General features: G+C 31.2%; 1 protein-coding gene across 1 annotated transcript in view; it reads right to left on the bottom strand.

Moving 5' to 3' along the window:
* Nucleotides 1-1,629: 1,629 nt before the first annotated feature.
* Nucleotides 1,630-21,011, bottom strand: part of LOC134693974 (mannose-1-phosphate guanyltransferase alpha-A-like) — a 78,361-nt gene continuing 58,979 nt past the window's right edge. The window contains exon 12 of the mRNA XM_063554957.1: nucleotides 1,630-2,508. Within this exon, the coding sequence (XP_063411027.1) occupies nucleotides 2,408-2,508 (101 nt within the window). The 3' untranslated portion in view covers nucleotides 1,630-2,407. The remainder of the gene's footprint in view (nucleotides 2,509-21,011) is intronic.

Genomic DNA, 21,011 nt, shown 5'->3' with positions numbered 1-21,011 from the left:
AAGAAATGAAATAAAACAATTCTTAATTGTACAAAAATGAATTTAGTTTAAATGTATCTTCATTTTTACTGTTAAAATGTTGATTTTTTATAATGTGTTTGGTTCATCAAATCAAATTGTCTGCCTTCCAAGAGTGTATTATAGGTCGCTTTGAAGTACAAAAATTCTAAAATTTCCTTTTAGAATTGAAATAATTTGAAACAAAAAAAATATGTATATATCTGTCCAAAGGATAGAAATTGCATACACCTATACTGAAGTGAATCTATAAACTTAGCACACTAAAGTGTTTTTTATATTAAATATTTAAATTGATTGTGTGAAAAAGGGCAGATTTCTGTGATGTCCATGGTAAGGGAATGCCACTATCATTTTTCCATGTTCAGTGGACTGTGAAATTGGGCAAAACTTTGATTTGCCATTCAAATTAAAAAGATCATAGGAAACATGAGTACTAAGTTTCAAGTTGATTGGACTTCATCTTCATCAAAAACTATCTTGACCAAAAACTTCAACCTGAACTTTGCCCTATCATTTTCTTTGTTCATTGGACTTTGAAATTGGGGTCAAAACTTTGATTTGGCATTAGATTAAAAGGAACATATCATGCGGAACATGTGTTCTAAGTTTCAAGTTGATTGGACTTCAACTTCATCCAAAACTACCTTGACAAAAAACTGTAACCAGAAGCAGAACAGTTGGGAGAACAGACAGATGGACTAATGAAAGGACAGACACACAGGACAGAAAATAAAATGCACAACTACTATCTTAGGTGGGGCATAAACAATCTTAAGGGGAGCAAAAGTTATTCCTTTGAAATACAAGGACAGACATGCAAGATATTGGTTAAACATATAAATTAATACAGAATTAAATGATGGTTGTCTCTCAAACTTGTCCCAGAAAAAAAATCAACTTTGAGTGTTCAAAAAACTACATGTTTATTAAAGTTTATGTCATTTTGGTCTTTTGTGGAAAGTTGTCTCATTGGCAATCATACCACATCTTCTTTTTTATATTGCATGTGTTTTCCTAAAATTGCTGCCCACGAAAGAAAATGGACAATATCTGTTCAGTGCTGATTTGCTTACTTACTTCCCTGTACAACAGTGGTGACTACAAAACTAATCAAAGTACTGAAGTACTGAACATCAGAGACCACGAGTGGATGGTCCGATAAGCACTTTTCTCAGTAAAAAAATCACATCTTTATACCTGAAAGTTATCAGATTATGAATTTTAATGTGCGTATTGTTATGCGCTTACTTTTCTACATTGGCTAGAGGTATAGGAGGAGGGTTGAGATCTCACAAACATGTTTAACCCCGCCGCATTTTTGCGCCTTTCCCAAGTCAGGAGCATCTGGCCTTTGTTAGTCTTGTATTATTTTAATTTTAGTTTCTTGTGTACAATTTGGAAATTAGCATGGCGTTCATTATCACTGAACTAGTATATATTTGTTTAGGTGCCAGCTGAATGACACCTCCCGGTGCGGGAATTTCTTGCTACATTGAAGACCTGTTGGTGACCTTCTGCTGTGTTTTTTTTTTATGGTCGGGTTGTTGTCTCTTTGACACATTCCCCATTTCCATTCTCAATTTTATAGAAATAAAACAAAGAATAAAATACCAAAAACTTTTATAAAATCCCTCATAAACAATAAACAACAAATTATGTAAATATTAGAAATACAAGTATATGAAATTATGGCTAAATAAATAAATAATGGATAATTCTGTTAATCTTCCAATGTGGAAACTTAAAATACATGATTTAAAGAAATTCTCACATTGTTTCTCAATGTGTTTAAACTGTATTCTGTATCATAGGAATACTGACACTTTTGAATGTGAATTAAAGTCATGACCATCTAATGGTCAATATTTGAGCACTACAGCTCAGGTAGATTTTGCTTAGACCACCCATCCACAGTGGGAGTGGGCACCAGGTGGGCAAAATTTCTAGTTTGTCCACTCTGCTTACCCATAGGAGTGTTTTATCAAAAGACTTGCAAGAACAATCAATTGAAAATAGCAGATAAGCATTTGTAGTCAATATTTTTACAAAAAAGAGATTATAGCTGGAGTGGGCTGGTGGAAAAAGCAAAATCTACCCCGGCTGTGTTAACATACATTGACATAACTTCTAATTATATATAATTATAACTTAAAATTTACTGTTGTGAACTTCAGTGTCTCAGTAATGTGTCTATCACAAATATTTGATTGGTCAAATTGTGAAATTTAACTTTAAGAATGATTTTTTTTCATTCAATATTAAAAAATAGTCACACATTCCAATATGTTCATGCATTGCACTTTTCCACAATGATCTGGTGTAATACATGTTTCAGTCAAATTTGAGTTATCTCCCTTCTACTGTAAAATCACAATTAATATCACTATTATAAGATGATCTGGTTTTTGTAACTCCCACTTAGAGATTTGTCTGGTAAAACAATGGAATTTAAGATCACTACTTCTGAAGGGATTTGTACATTGGAACCTGAAATAGAAAAATATTAATCAATGACATTTGACTCCTTAAAAAATAATTCAATGTAAAATATATCAAAAGTACCAGGACCAAAAATAGCAGATATCACAATACCAATGGTGTACTGTCCTGCTCATTTGGTCCATTTTATCTTAGACAATGACATACATGATACATATAGAAATAAAAAGATGTGTAATGGTTGCCAATGGGACAACTATCCATCAGAGGGCAAAGGTAGAGGATTTTTATACAGAGATGTACACAATTGAAAGTTCGCAGATGACAAATGTATAACTGGAGTTTTCCAGTTAATAATATATTTCATAGTAAAATACTTTTTTTAATTGATTTTTTTGTCTCCCTTATTTTAATTGGCTAGGGTTTGGATTTGTCTTTTTGTTAGTAATTATCAAAGGTACCAGGATTATAATTTAGTACGTGAGACACGCTTTTTGTCTACATAAGACTCATCAGTGACGCTCATTTCAAAATATTTATAAAGCCAAACAATTTTAGGCCAGATTTAAAGTATTTCCATTAGAATCCAAACCCTCTATATTTATTTTAACATTTAAACATCATTAGTCATCATAGTTGTCAGGGTTCTCACTAAGGCGAGTCCATGAGTCCTGGACTCATGAAAATCTGTCTGGACTCACCATTTTCAAAACTGATGAGTCCAAAGATGCATCAAGATTGAAATATTTTGTTTAAAATGAACACATTTAAACACATCATATCATCATTTTATTGCAAAAGTTTCAAAGTAAATGAATTTAATGGCATTTCATAAGCTCTGTTAGGTACTGGGGACTAAAATAATTCATTTTAGTGCAATAAAAAAAATCTTTTCTTGCTGTTGGACTCACCATGTCCAAAAATGATGAGTCCCTGGACTCGCCTTATAAAATCCTTAGCGAGAACCCTGGTTGTTCAAATATTACATCTAGCTAATGCTTAGTGTAAATACTTCTATAATCTTAATGCCTACCAATACAAAACAATACTGTACATTCAGAATTATTGCGATGTTTTTATCAGAGTTATAATCCCAATAATTTAAACTCGTATTTTGAAAATCTTTATATGAATCAAACAGGATTTTTCTGAATAATGCAAAAATTAAAAATTTACGTCTAAAATGAAAAAAACGTAATTATCAATGCATACAAATATTTATGAATTTACAGTATACAATATACTTTATTTTGAAACACTCAGACACATATTTACATGCATGTGTAACGAGAGGCAAAACTATTTAGGGTTTTTACAACATAATCATTATTCATATAATTCAGAGTATAATTACAACATGTTAACTAATTTCTTAATAAACAGTACAAAGTTCTTTATTTATAACTTTGATATTGCAAAATTAAAGCAGTCCTTCTAAACACATGGATAAATGCAGGAATATTCTGAAATGTTTAACCCTGCAATATGTTTGTATCTGTCCCAAGTCAGGAGCCTCTGGCTTTTGTTAGTCTTGTATGTTCTTTAAATTTAGTTCATTTATATGTTTTGGAGTTAAGTGTGAAGTCCATTTTCCCTAAACTTGTACAAATTTTTTTTAGGGGCCAGCTAAGGACCCGTCCTGTTGCTAGAGGACTCATTGGTGGACTTCGGCAGTTGTCTGCTCTTTGGTCAGATTGTTGTCACTTTGACATATTCCCCATTTTCATTCTCAATCCAGGCCTCTACATTATCATTTTTTCTCACTTGTCCCTTCGGACAAGTTGCAAAAAAATCAACTTGTCCGAACTCTTAACTCACTTGTCCGACTTTATAATTGAAAACCCTCCATATTGATTATACATGTTATATGCAATAATAACACTTGCCCTTTGATTGCACCTAATAAAGATCAATAAAGGGAGCATTTTGTTATGTTATCATGAATACCACAATTTTAATTTTATTATTTCAGACTGAGGGATTATTTGCAAGACTGAGCTCTCTGACTCATTGTCACTATCATGTGTCAATCATTAAATCATATCTCTTTCCATATCACTAGGTTCTCCTATTCATGGACCTATATTCATTAATTATATGCAGATTTTCCTGAAATCACAATCATCTATCTCACATATATGTCCTTACTTTAAATTGCAATGATAAACTTACACAATTGTTTTGAATTTACATAATCTTAATACCTTGTTGCAAATAACTGCTTCCTTCAAGCATGACAATAATTATTTTGAGGAAAAATCAAATATTTGTTTTTCTATGTTGTTGGTTTAGCTTTACAGTTATAATATATATATAACCATACATGTACATTGTTGGCTATTTTCAAAACTACTTCTACCCTTTTTTATTGGGAAAATATGCATCATTTTCATCAAATTGGGAAATTTAAAATAAACCATGAATTTGACTGAAACTTAAATTTACAGACCCATTTTTAAAAGTTAAACACTGCTTTAAAATAAGACCCCATTTGTCAGTGATGATACACAATGTACATAAATAGACTATATATTATCATGAAGTAAATAACACATTTTAGTAAAAATTCTGCCTCTTTAGATTTTATTTAATTTTTACACCTTAACTTATTATTTTAACATATAGATCTTATTAAATAAAACCTTTTTTAATTTGATGTTATGCCTAAAAGCAAAATCAAATGATACAAACTTTAAATTAAAATTTTAAAGTTTAGGTAAAACTCCATATCATGCATATGGAGGTGATCCTAATTCAAGAGGCTTATAAGAAGAAACATTTACATTGGTTTCTTTTCCCTTTCTTATTTTCCCCTGGTCAATGGCTGTCAGCATGTTCAAATACGTTCATTCAGAGACATATTATACAAGTTTATAAATCTCTGGTCCAATCAATGAATATTTATTTCATTTTGTATGATCAATAAAACAATCATTCATATATTTAGGAATGTATAAGTCTTGAATAAGATCTTTTAACATCTGACATCGATTTTTTCACTTGTCCCATCGGACAAGTAGTTTGATGAATCTATTCTACTTGCCCGATACCTATTTCCACTTGTCCCGGACAATCGGACAAACGGTAATGTCGAGCCCTGCAATCTTAAGAAATATGTATATTTCTTACAATAAACTCAAGTTAAAAAAGCAAACATCTTGACACAAAAAATTATTCATTAAATAAATCCGTACTGGCTTTGAAATTCTACATTATTCTGAATCACAGTTAGACTTACCTATTACTGTAATTGAAGGATTTAATTTTCCATCGTTCGTAAATATAGATGTCACTTCTATTTTGGCAAATGGTTTATTTGGATTTGGGTCATTAGGTGTACCTTCTACTCTTGTCCAACTACCAACAACTGCATTCCAACCAATGATACTGTACAATACACATGAATGATCCTGTATGAAAAAGGAAAACAAAATATTTAAAAATTTATTTTTTTCTACATTCATAAATTTTTTAACTAAAAAACAAAATCAAAAGTCTGTAAACATGGCCGACATTTCTATTGCTTAATATATCTCCCAAGTAATGTGGAGTTGTTTAAATTTACTGATTCTCAATTTTGTACTTTCCAGGGGTACTGTGAGCCATATTGGTTTCTTGAATACTTTTTCTCTCCTAAAGGCAAATTCGTGCACTTTCCTGTAAATATTCTGGATGTCAAAATGCTATTGTTATTGTTATTACCTTACAATAAGAACCAATTGTTTAATGATGTTGTTTATGCTGATTGATATGAGGTCAACCTGTTGAACTCATTCAAAAAATATAGATTGGTGAATTACCGTATTTCTTTAGGATGATTTACAATTATGTGTTATGTGTCCTGCAGAAGTCATGAAAATTTCTTACGAAAATAATTGGCTAGACTGTTTATGTGATCCAGAAATTCAAGCATTCAACAAAATACAAAAGAAAGGAGTTTTTAGTTGGGTTCAATTGGCTTCTTATATTAACACAAGCTCGTGCAATATAAAATTCTTCTCGGGACAATATTCCCTAATATTCATGCAATAATCCTATAATAATAAAAAAAAATAATATATTATTATATATTTATCTCTTGTAAATTTGACTTTAAAGACATACTTTCATCTGACATCCTATTCTATTTTAAATTTAAGCTCTACAGTATGTCATACCTGTAAACTGGCTCCCTCTAACACAATTGATTCTCTAACTCTTACACCTTCACCAATGTTGGCATACTTGCCAATGGATACATTTGGTCCAAGCTATTAAACAAAAGAATTCATTAGGTAAAGTTAAGTTAAGGATGTTCGCTCCTCTGTTTAAAAATAACAAGCTTTTTAAGAGACTGTAATAAATTGATAGTATTTAAATAAAGAGACTAAATGTAGCTCACCTTGGTCTATGTGAATATTCAACAAAGGACACAGATGGATTCATGACAAAATTGTGTTTTGATGATGGTGATGTGTTTGTAGATCTTTACTTTACTGAACATTCTTGCTGCGTACAAATATCCCTATGCTCATTTTCAAACGTATGCTATTTGCAGTAATTAATAAAATAGTTGAAGTACTCATTATTTATATAAGAGATGCATGCGATTTTCTTTAAACTTTTAAGTATGCAACCGTGACGCTTCTAATTCAGGTCCCTCAAAGCATAAAATGATTTTACCGATTATTAATTTAATTTTAACTATTAACAATTATTTTGTTCAATTCTAATATAAAACGAAGTTATATTTTTTTACTTATATTTTGTTTCAAAGAGTTTACTTATTGCCTTAAATTATTCTCGGCAATAGGATGAATAATCATCATCATATTTCAGGCAATAAGCTTAATGCCTGACAATTTCAGGCAATAACTTAATGCCTAGGCGTTAGCAGATGTAATATATGTTACAGATCAACTGAATTATTTATCGTATAGGATCTTACAAATTGATGTAAGATGCCGTCACAATAATAATTATATTATATATAAGTCCGTCTGAACCAGCGACAACTCTACGACAGAAGTATTCATGGAAACAATATTGATTGTAGAAACATGCACCAAGAACAACATATAAAATAGGGGAATAGAGCATTTATTTTGTTACAAATTCCTCTAAAAAAAGAGGGACAAAAGACACCAAAGGGACAGTCAAACTCGTAAATCTAAAACAAACTGACAACGCCATGGCTAAAAATGAAAAAGACAAACAGAAAAACAATAGTACACATGACACAACATAGAAAACTAAAGAATAAACAACACGAACCCCACCAAAAACTAGGGGTGATCTCAGGTGCTCCGGAAGGGTAAGCAGATCCTGCTCCACATGCGGCACCCGTCGTGTTGCTTATGTGATTACAAATCCGGTAAATAGTCTAATTCGGTAGGTCAAATTCATGAAAGGGAAAAAACACTTGTAAATCATTGGTGTAACTGTCAATGGTGAGATCATTTTGATAAACTAATACCATTGATCAGTTTTGTAACACCACTGAATATATTATGACAATCAGCATTTCTTTGTGTTTCTTTCATGTTTAACAAGCGACATTTATGAAAAACTAAATTTAACGATGTTTTAATAATATCATGTATTACATATACAAAGTTTAAAGAAACTGGGGAATGCTAGTTACACCAATAACACTATATAGTAACACTATAATTGACATTTTTAGTTATTGATGTTATGTTATATAAATTGAGATTTTTAGCCTAAGAATATTTGTTTTTCTTTTTAAATTTCTTTTGCTCGGTGTTTTTGGTTTTGTGTTCAGTAATTAATAAAAGTAAAATTTGAAATATGTTGTCATTGGAGTTACTAAAGGGTCAGTGGTGTTTCTATATAAAATTCCAATAACATTTAAAAACGTCAAATAAACTACACAAGTTACCGAAATTTGTAAATGTTGTTTTTGTTAACAAATAAATATTCATTTCGTATTTAACATCAACATTGTTCGGTTCTGTCCCATTTTTTTAAGACCACGAATAAAGGTTTTACTCGGCCGCCGTTAACAAAAATAATCGTACGAGATTGAATGAGAGTGACAAAACTGTTCAGATGGGTCGTGTAGAGAGAGTTATCGTTCTTTATTCCAAAACGATGCTTCTATCATAAGTGCCAGCTACAGCTGGCATATTAAAGTTCGTTTCTGTGTGTGTTACATTTAATGTTGTGTTTCTGTTGTGTCGTAGTTCTCATATCATATGTGATGCGTTTCCCTCAGTTTTGGTTTGTAACCCGGATTGTATTTTTTTCTAAATCGATTTATGAATTTTGAACAGCGGTATACTTATGTTGCCTTTATCTATGTATACCTTATACATTTTTGGACATATCAAACCTTACAAACTATTCAATACAGATTAAGTCACCACATCGGTTTGATCATGTATATCTATTATTTAGTCATTCTATAAAATTTTCTGCAAAAGTATAAATTATTCGAAATAATAAGGATGTTCTTATCCCAGGCAGAAAACCCAAGCCGTATTGGGCACAACTTTTTGGAATTTTTGGTCCTCAGTGCTCTTCAACATTGTACTTGTTTTGGCTTTTGAACCTTTTTATCTGAGCATCACTGGTTAGTCTTGTGTGGACAAAACGCATGTCTGGCGTATTGAATTTTAAACCTGGTAACTTTTGTTAACTATCATTCGTGTGTTTCTCTGTCCTATATGTTCTCCCATTTATTTGTATTGTAGTCTGTCATGTATTGTTGTCATTTTATTGTTATATCTAACATTGCAATAAAAGCGGGATGTTAAGCATGCCACAAAACCAGGTTCAACCCACCATTTTTTTCTTGGAATGTCCTGTACTAAGTCAGGAAAATGGCCATTGTTATATCATATTTCGTTTGTGTCTGTGTTACATTTGTACGTTGTGTTTCTTTCCTGTCGTTGTTCTTCTCTTGTATTTGATGCGTTTCCCTCAGTTTTATATTGTAACCCAGATGTTTCGTTTTCTCTCAATCGTTTTATAAGTTTCGAACAGCGGTATACTACTGTTGCCTTTATTTGGACAAGTACGTCACAGAAGTTTAAATGCACGATTCAGACGTCACAAAACAAACGGAAACAACTTACAATCAACCAAAACTTTGCAATCGAACTAAAAAAGGGTCACAAGGGTATATGCATGTGGTTTTCTGGACTTTACACCAACGACAATAAGACTCGTGCATCTGACAGAACGATGTTTGTTTTCTCTAGAACAATGTTGGATGCATAAATACGAAGTCAGGTACGAATGGATAAATAATGTTTATCTTTTTTTTTTTAGCACAAAATTGTCCTTTTAAACATTTGCCACTCAACGTTTATCGATATGATTTTACCTTTTACCGTAACCTGGACCCCCTGAATTATCACTTAATATGATCGAAAGGGTGAAACAAGAACATCGCTGTTAGATTTATCTATTACTGTTGAGTTTGACATCTGTATTCGATGATAATTGTTGGTTTAAACATAGACAAACACGCGTAAAATACTCAGACTAGGTTAATATCATTGTTAATATAATTTGCTCTTTGTATTTTCTACAAAGGTGTATTAAATTACCAACGTGACATAAATATGTGCATGTTTACTAGCAATTGGTAGTATACTATCCATGTTTTTAATACTTAAACAGTCTAAAACCGAGTCTTTTTGTTAATTAGATGACATAACATGGACATATATCACAATCCCATAATGTAAAATTGTAACTGTGATACAATGATCAGAAATACCTTCCCCTTGTTTTGATTTTTTACAATATTATGATTGACGCTCATAAATGTGTAAAGCGAAAATAGTTTCGAAATTGTAGAATTCTTTGTTACAAATCTTAATTTATAAATTAGATTTTGGGCTGCATGTGTTCCAAAATGATAGCAAATGTTTTATGGTCCGAAATGGTAATTAATGTATTTACAAGAAGATAATATTTTATATTTTGATATTCAATGACTGTCTGATTAACGTTTGCACAACAATAATTTTTGGAAGAAACTTATTGATCCTACGGACAAACTTTTTGTTTATTTCAAATAAATATGACAAACCCGATTATTATGGATTAAATATATTACCAATACAACGCTGATTTAATCCTGAACATAGACAGAGTTACCGTATATATACATAGAACAATAACAAAAAAATGAATATCAGAACTAAGTTGATCACGTATTTCAAAATTGTATCCGTTCGGAAAGGCATTTGGTCTTCTGTCCGGTCTGTACCTGTGTGATGTTGTTCATTGGTTATGTAAGGACGATGTGGTCTGTGTATATTTCTCCTCATGGTGGTTCTTGAAATGTCACCAATCCAATTGTTTTGTAAATGGTATCTAAGGTTATTCTTTCAAACTTGACTTTATGAGTATATTATTGTTATCTATGAATACAAGATAAAGAGAGACAATCGTTGAGTAATGTTTGTTTCAATAAGAAAGCCGATAGAAGTTGAATCCAGTAGGAAAGCATGTTTCTGATACTTTGATGCACAATTAAACTAGGCATTATTATAATTGACATACTTATTAGTAGAACATAAGACTTGCATACGCTTTTCAAACATGTTAAACGTATTTATTTGGCAAATTTCATCTCATCAAGTAAGCAGACTACAGATTGAAGAACATTCAGATTGAGATTAATTTCTAAAGATCTTCTTTACGACGACGACGACGAACAGGATGACAACATTGACGACGATGACGACGATGATAATGCATTTGTGTTTACGTCGGCTAGGAAATATAACATGGATATATTAATAGAGAAATGTTAACTCACTATCAACTGAAACTATTTTGTTTAAACAGTGGATATGATGATGGAAACATGTTTCAAGTGGATGATAGAACCCACAACAAATTTAAATAGTATTTTGTGTGTAGCTTTTCTTTTAAAGCCTTGATATTTTCAACCCTATAGGTAATAATGTTGATAAAAATTAACAAAATCCTCTGTATTTCTACCAAATTTAGGCGTAGAAAAACATAGAGCGCAGGTTTTGACAAACTAAATATTCAAATCAAATATGTAAAAAGTTACATAAGACACTGTGTTTAAATATTTTTCTTGTCAACGAATGCGCCTTATGTTCCCAGTCCAAAAAATGGAGGTTTACATATTTTCTTTAGTTTTCGTCGAAAATCAATAGACATGTATGCGATATTTGTGACGAAAAGAACGGTTTATTGATATGTTTTCAACAAAAACGGTATATTGCCTGCCTTGTCTATGCTATTGCTATGATTAATTGTTACATTTATTAACAAATCATATTTTGAAATTTATAGCTAAAAATGAGAACCGTTTTACGGAAATCATACTTACAGTTAAAAAAAAAGTCTAACGTCTGTCCTGTTTTCTCAGTTGTAACAACAGTGTATTTCAACTGGTTTATTTACAAATGATTTTTTTTCATATAATACTCATGTAGTTTTAAATTGATATAACTTGTTTAAAATTCAGTTTAATCGAAATTATCAATCACAGCATTGCGTGTGTGACAGTAAAATTGGCAGCTATTGAATGTACACAAATCAAATATGTCCTTGTTAAATCATGTACATCATGTAGTAATATAGAACATAACAAGTGTGCATTAAGTCCAACTTTTAGATAACGCTTGTTTAATAAATTAAATACAATTCAAAAAAAGATTTACTTTGTTAAACCATTATGGAAGAAACAATTATTGTCGAAACACACACTCATTGCAGTATAAGTTTTAAGTGGCTAGCAACTAGAGAAAATTTTCTGAAAGTGAGTTCCTTAGTTCGAGCCTTGATGATTGTCTTTTATGACTTGCAAACATGATTATATCAATGCATTTGTTTTTCTTAGGACCTTATTCTGTCCAAAATGATTAGAAACACAATATTTATGTTACCTGATAATTCACGGAATTATTTAGCTACCATAATGCATCTTCAAGGTTGTATACCGAGAACAGATTGTATAATATATGTTACAAAATCTTACTATTCCATCGTGGTTCCACTGTTTTACCATACATTGTTTTTCCTACGTGCTTTTTACCCCAGTGTCAATCTATTGGTATTCCGTCGTGATTCTACTGTTACAATTTATTGTTATTCCTGCGTGTTACCCCAGCTACAATCTATTGCTTTTCCGTTATGGTTCTGCTGTTACAATATATTGGTATTCCAGCGTGTTACCCCAGTTCCAATCTATTGGAAGCAAACTTTCGACCGTGAAGGTAAAATGGCTTCAGTGATAGTAACTTGAAATCATGGAATATGTTACAGACGTGTTATTTTGTAAACTATTTATTCAACATTTGACCGATGTTTTGATTATTTTCATTTGTTTACTTCTATAAATACAATAAAGTATGCGTAAAACAAAATTTAGCGATTGCAATGAAACATCCATCAGATAATTAAATGATTAGTTTATTTGTCTAGTCATGCAACATTCTTTTTGTGTGCAAAGTATGTTGAAGACAAGACCTTCCGACTGGCCAGATTTGTGACTGGTCCTGCAAAGAGTTCAACACTGCTTCGTATCACACATGAAATATTAAAACTTTCGATTATAAGAAACAGTTTTGTATTCTGAATGAACAAATTCTGCTGGTTTTAATTGATCCACAGAGTTGTTGAAAAGCCCACCACGGAAACATTTGTTTTAAACTCAGTTAAAGGTGTAATGCATTGTCTATACCAAAAACAAAGACATTTAGAAATATTTTATCAATCGATGTTTAGTTGAACAGATTTGTCTGCTCAGCTTCACGTCGATAACTATAAAAGATTTTAATCTATTGGTTCTCACTCCAGGTTTGCGGTTTTGTCATATTGCCTAATTTTGAGGTTTATAAATTATGTGAAATGTACTGTTTTCTGTCTGGTAACTTGTTTTTTAACTTTACATTGCAGTTTTCAGTTGATGTTCGACCAATTAATTTTATGTGTCTCTTTTTGCTTTGGTTTTAGTTGTATATGTTGTTGTATGTAGGCTATTGTTGTATATTTTTTTTCGTTTTTACAAGTGTGTTGTTAGCTTATCTGCGACTTATGAACTGCAGTTTTGTTTTCGTAAAACTCGCTGAAATGCACGAGTACTCCTCTCATTTAAGAGATCTGTAATCGCACCTTTGACTTAGTTCACTTAGTATTTAATAAATAGCTAATTGATGTGTGTACATTTTTATTAGTTTGCATTATTTTGAAAAGCGCCAATGGAGAAAATATCTCAACAACATGAACAAATGATGGTAGTTTCTGCAATTAACATTCCTACACTAATTTAGACGAAAGAGTATCATCATGATCATAGCGAACTATTTTTTGTGTATAACAAATCAATAATTATTTATTTGAAGTAATTATAAATAGTGTACTGTATTGTATACGAATAATGAAAATGTTTCAGGAGAGTGTTGCACTTTTGTTACGTGCTTGTTATTGCGTTCTAAATATACCATGTATCGAACGCAGGAAGAAAGTTTAATAATTTGAAAAGGGACTGCAGTAATATGCATCCAACAAGAATAGTTATGTGCGATAAGAATGGGTGCATTCTTTTTTAATTTTACAGTTGTCAAAAAATGAATATTTACAAAAGAAAATACTTAGAAAAAAATATCTTATGAATAGCACCACCCGATCTGAACTGGTATAATTTTTTTTTTTATTAAAACCACACATAATTACTGATCTCATTTGATTAGGGCAAAATCAAAAGCTCAAACACACAAAAACAAAAACAAATGGATAACAACTGACACATTTCCGACATAGTACAGACATTTTCTTCTGTCAAAAATGATGGAAAACAACTGGTTTGAAAGCTTTGAAACCTCTCACTTTTATATCAGTCGCATCACATTTCATTATATTGGCAACAGACAGACACATACACTGATACCCGGACAAATTTATTTTCACATTTTATGCTTTCTGGTATTGTTCTACGCTTAGCTCGAAGATAATGGTGCATATAGAGAATATCGAACGGAAAACAACATGTTGTATTTTTGTTTTACCTTAAATGAAGAAACAAAATCGAGAAAATCTAATGTCACACCAGCTGGCTAATTTTAAGCAGTAAATTAAACTGTTGTCTTAATGAATTACTGTGTGTGAACCTGATATGATTCCTATTGTCCAAAAAAAAATGCATAAGTATACAATGCCAGTCGCTGGAGTAAAATTGTGCCTCCTTGTCTGGTCTCAAAGTGGCACGAACATGGCTGCCAATTACTGCTACCTTTTCTGGCATGTTATGACAACCATCCACGTAGTTGTGAAGGATGTCGAACCGTCGAAAAGCGAGTCATATTTTACAAGAAAATTTATAATTGTGGTTAGATTGAAAGAAATAAAGAAGAAAAGACATGCATTAGAGTGTATATAACATCTAAAACTTTTCTAAATGTTAGAAAGACAAATTCAAAACTCAGAAATCACTATGCGGAATGTTTTACAACTTTGCAGGAATATGTTTAGGATGCTTTTTCCACAGTTCCTCCGGGTTATTTCGTTGGGTCGAACCATTATCAAAAACAAGTCAAATGTAATATCTAGAATTTTGAGAAGGACTTCCACAGACCATTGTTTTCTTTAATGTATCAACGTAGAAATTCAACAAAGGATTTTATACCTGGTTTTAAGCAAATGTATACTTCTTTTTTCATCTGAACAAACCGCATTCGAGACCTCGGGGTAATATATTTATGCTGAAAGTGCATCCCTTTGACAATTGATATAGGTAGCTCCTGAAAAAAAGAGCAAACTCGAGTTGGCTATGGGTATTTGTTTCGCATGTTATACAAGTGAGAGGTTTAGCGCTATAATATCAGGTTCAATCCACAATTTTCTAGTTTTGAAAATGTCTGAACAAGTCAGGAATGTAACAGTTTTTGTCCATTCGTTTGATGTGTTTTATCATTTGATTTTGCCATTCGATTAGGGACTTTCCGTTTTGAATTTTCCTCGGAGTTCAGAATTTTTGTAATTTTACTTTCTAGAATAGCGTTTAAAGTTATGCTGATATGTCTTCTTGTAGACTGTTATCTGGTAGGCTAGCACTTTGGTTTTCATGATCAGCGTTTGAGTTCAGAAAAAAAAAGAGTCCTCATAACTGTGTGATAGTTCTCAACAGACAGTTATTGTTTTAATGGATCAGACATGATTGTTCGCATAACCTACAGTCTTGGTTATGTATTCATATGAAGCCGAATACTCACAGCCTTGTAAAAAGAATAAACAAAAGTATTATCTAGCGAATTTTTTTATTTATATTTTATACTTTATGAAGATCATCTGTTGCTCAGTATCCTCATTATCAATAATACTAGAACACACCCGCGAAATCGCGGGCATTCAGAGCGTAGTTTAAAGTATGTTAAGTGTTGTTGGAAGAATTTTGTTAATTATGGAATGACTGGAGAATTTCAGCAAAAGTATCATAAGTCATAGGTTATTGGGGACAGGAAAATGTTTTTATTTTTATCCCTCCTCCTTTATTTCCAAAATTCCCAATTTTTGGTTTTCTATCAATTTCAATATGAATATACATTTAGTATGTCATGCACATTTAAGTAAAACGCCTGTAATTCAGACGTTGTCGTTTGTTTATGTGTTATTTTTTGTACATAAATAAGGCCTCTAGTTTTCTGGTTTGAATCTGTTTACATTGTCAGTTCGGGGCCTTTTAAAGCTGAGTATGCGATATGGGCTTTGCTCGTTGTTGAAGGTCGTACGGTGACCTATAGTTGTTAATTTCTGTGTCATATTGGTCTCTTGTGAAGAGTTGTCTCAACATGGCAATCATACCACATCTTCTTTTTTTTGTAATCAATGAATTTTGTAAACAATTCAATGACTGGAGAATTTCAGAAAAGGTATCAAAAGTTCACATGAATGTTTTTAGCGCTTATCTGTATATTATGAACATTCAATTACTAGATAAAGATAGTGTAATTACTTTCAATTCTAACTTTACTAATCGATCCATGGTGGTCATTGATATAGTATACAAACCCTCTCTATTTAATATACTTTGTGACCGCCGTGGATAGTAAACTTGAAAAGGTAGCAGATAGAGTTCTGAAAATACACTTTATTCTTTGTATATGTATGTTCAAAGTATACAGAAAAACGCAAAACGTAAGTCTAATCTGATATAAAATTTCGTCCAATGACGGGACAATTTCCGAATGCATTTTTTCTTATTTTTTTTCTTCCAAAATTAAATCCGTATTATTGTGGAAAGAAGAGAAACGACACACAAAATGAGGTCTTCTTGTTTAATAGTTTAAAATGGGTGAATCTCATACATCTTTAGATTTAGGATACTAGCAGTAAAAGAAGATCTGCTTTATAGGAAAAAATGAGGCTAAACCTGCTATGGATATTTGTATTCAATATGGTATTTTATATTTTGTTTATCAAGACATCAAGTTGTTCTCTATAATTTTTCTCCGGTTTTTCTGTTTCAGAGGTATGGTTGCGTGCGAAGTGGTCAAACGTAACGTCTATAAGCGACATCATTATTAAATTATAAATGTCATCATATATAGTGTAAATTCAGTGTTACTCTTTCGTTTTCTATGTTATGTCTTGTGTACTATTATTTGTCTGTGTGTCTTTTTTATTTTTTTTACTCTCTTTTCGTCCATCTTTGACACTATCCAGGAACAAAGGAAGACATTCTAATTGTGTAATGTATTGCCTTCTTTAATCCTTGGTGCCTTCGATAACTAGGATTGTCAGTTGTTTTATTGAATGATGGTGGTAACAGTAGAACATATCTAAGCAAACCTTACATAAACCAAAAACCTGTCTAAACAAACCTTACATAAACCAAAAACCTGTCTAAACAAAACGTGTTCCCAACTTCAATCATAATTGCTGTGATGTTTTAAAATATCTGTTTTTCTGTTTATTTTACAGATCTGGTTCAAAGAATGATAACTCAAAATTATATAAAAAATGTGAGATTTCAGATTGTTTTGTAGATATCAACGCTTAGTGTGTCTTAAATAAAATTTAATAGTATTTATTGAGAATTATGAATATTTCTTCTCTGTCAGATATGGATCATTACGAATGATAAAATGAAATGCCGTACATCACATCTTCTAGAGGTTTAAATTTCAAATTCTCGTCAATAACTTAAGATAAAGAGCAATTTTGTCTTTAACATTTCAAATGTTAAAGGGTACATTTGTATTTTTTGAAAGAAATTTATTTCATTTTTTTCTGTGACAAAGTACAAGCATAACCGTACGGTTACCTATACAGTAGTTGTTAATGTTTGTGTAATTCAGGTCTTTTTGTGGATAGTTGTCTCATTGGCAATAATACCACATCTTCTTTTTTATATGTCGGTATTGCAACAATGTATGATTGACATAATCCTGGGGACATAATAGACAGATCGGTATGAAAAAGAAAAGATATGGGGTATTCTGTATCAGACGAAAGAAAAACTATTACAGTGCTGAATCCCATAAATATTCACAGTGCAAGCAGTGTATAATAAATAATCGGTTATTTCTAAAATTAAATGAACCTGTATACAGTGATATAAATAATTCTTTATAACAACTTTCAAAGAAACAATGTATAAACTACAGCATGTACAGTGCAATTCGTTCTTGTTCTATGTAAACGTAAGCTATATTTGCCTTTTCATGGAAACGAAAGTATAGAGATTATAGACGATATAAAGAAGAAAAAAATCGACTTAAACAATGAAAACTTACACATTGGACATGAAATATTTGTCCAATGAAGAAAATTAAATTATGTCACTTCTGAAATAAGTTTGTCGATAACGTAACTTATTCTGACGATAAAGAAACGCGAATTCGATCACTGTTACGGGCTGTTAGTATGTTTCTGCATACATTATTTAAATTCCGATAAAAACAACTCTTATCTTCTGGATTTTGAATTAATTAGTTACAAATATCATTGCTCTTTAAATTTTTTCAAATGAAGACAAATTGTTTATTTTTAACATGGAAAGCCGTTTTATTATGTTATTCTGATATGCCTGAAATTTTATGAAAAACAACCAGTCCTGAACCATAAAAGGTACAAACCATCCCGTAAAAGTAAAGAAATGATTGGATATTCATCCTTCAATTATTCACATCTTATACACAAGTCCGTGTCGTAAGGTAATCATGATGACATTCATCTAAAAAACTAAATTCTTATCAAGATTTCTGTATACGTGAATTGAGACCCACAGGGAGAGGATGTAACCAATGTTACTATAACTTGTGCACAACCCCTTTTACTGCTTTTGCAAATACAATATGTTTGACCCGCTAGTGAGACCACCACAAATGTTTTTCCGTGTAACAGATTGTCATTGCTGCATATTATAAATTTCTCTTACAAATGATTTTTACTTCATTTGAATTTTAAAATTGTAAGAAAATTGATTTCTTGTCACGAATACCGTGTGTTGCACTTTTGAACATTTCTTTCTGTTTCAAACATGCTAATTAATTCAAAAATGTTTATACTTACAAGTCTGTATAAATATTCAATCAAACATATGATGAATTACATGTATTTCAAACTTGTCAGAAAACATGCACATAGAGTCGGCTGACAATAACTCAAGTCTTGTTTTTTAATTCTTTAAAATTTGAATCAAGAGTGGGGGGTATAAAAAGTACTGTAAAGGAAAGTTAGATTATAAATTATTGAAAATTTCAGTATTGTATTTTTAGTATTCTAAAATTCTATAAGCATAATTATATCGAGGCCATAAAAATAAAAAAAAAGATATATCTAACATCAGGATTATTTTTTTTAAAAGATAAGAAATATTGATTCTTTCAAACAGAGACATTTTCATACATGTATGTCTCTGTTTTAAACAATTCGAACAACTTTGTTTTGTATTTTACCCCTGATATTCTTTTATTTTTATGAAAACAAAAATCTAATCTTCGTGTACAAAAAGTACTGAAATTAAATAGTGGCTCATTATTTCTCTAACAATGAAGAATTGTTTGCGTTTATATTCAACAAAAACACAAGCAGTGGAATGATCGTATCCCATGCATATATTACCTTAGCCGAACGCGTAATAGACGTATTTGGCACAACCTTTCAAAATTTTGGATCCTCAATTCTCTTCAACTTTGCTCTTGTTTGGATTTATACATATTTTGATATGAGCGTCACTGATGAGTTTAACGTGGACTAAACGCGCATCTGGCGTACTAAATGATAATCCTGGTACCTTTGATAACTATTTACACCACTGGGTTGATGCAACTATTAGTGAACATTTTGTCCCCGAGTGTTTCACCATACTAGAAGTCAACATGTCGGTGTTGACATGAGTATCAATAATGTGGTCATATTTATAAAATTCCTTTTTACTGAACTTTGAATTTTTTCGAAAAACTAAGGATTTTCTCATCCGAGGCATAAATTACCTTCGCTGTACTTGGCACAACTTTTTGAAATTTTGGATCCTTTATGCTCTTCAACTTTGTTCTTATTTGGCTTTATAAATATTTTGATATGAGTGTCACTGATAAGTCTTATGTAGGTGAAACGCGCGTCTGGTGTACTAAATCATAATCATGGTACCTGTTTATATTTACTTTATTAAAATTCGTATGAAAAAAAAAATTGTTATGAGGACCTTGCAATCATTGACTAGTTAAAAATAACATATTTTTAGCAAAATAAGAAAACAATGTAATTTTAAACGATGCGACCCATATTTAAGAATATTTTCTCTGATTTTGTTTTAAGTTTTTATGAAAAACAACCAATCCTACATGATATAAAATCAAACATCCTATGGCGGTCAATATTTCTATTACACTAATAAAAATAAATTCTAATTCACCACAAACAAAAGTGTACGCATATGTTTCCTTCATTTAATCAAAAAGCATGTATCATGACTAGCAATACACGTTGCATTATTTCTGATACAAGAAAGAAGTATTTGCATTGTAAAGTATAGTGAATAAACTCATCATATCGAAAATTAAATTTTAGTATCTTTTACCAACATGAAAAAATATGCTATGAACAACAACCACTCCTGGTGTAAAGAAAAGTTCTGAATTCAGACGGTGGTTTATTATTTCTATCAAATTTAGAAAATGTATGCATTTATATTCAACACAAAACAAGTTATATCATTATTTCATTTACAATATTAAAAATTCTGAAAGAACTTTTTGACATACATGTATTGTTCAGCGGTGGTTGCATATGTTGCTTACATATTTCTATTGATTTCTTTCTTTTTTTTTTACAATATTCGTGTATATATTAAGTGTAGGAAATTGATAGCATTTGCTTAGTTGGTATCACCAATTTTTGGGTCAGTTTAAATTGTAAGTATAAATGCTTTTGTGTTATGGAAATTGTTTGATGCAATGTTTGGCTATGTACATCGTAAGTAGCCATTAAATTGTTAAAATTTATAGATTTTCGAAGTTTTTTTTCAAGACAGTGGCTAAGGGGGCTATTTTACCATGTGTACCGGCTCCAGCAAAATAGCCTCCTTGGAGCTATTTTACTGGTTCCTGCAA

This window comes from Mytilus trossulus, chromosome 13, assembly GCF_036588685.1.
Source record: "Mytilus trossulus isolate FHL-02 chromosome 13, PNRI_Mtr1.1.1.hap1, whole genome shotgun sequence".
In the NCBI taxonomy this organism is placed as follows: Eukaryota; Metazoa; Mollusca; class Bivalvia; order Mytilida; family Mytilidae; genus Mytilus; species Mytilus trossulus.
Note: the sequence above shows the minus strand (reverse complement) of the source record. Positions and strands in the feature narration are given on the sequence as shown.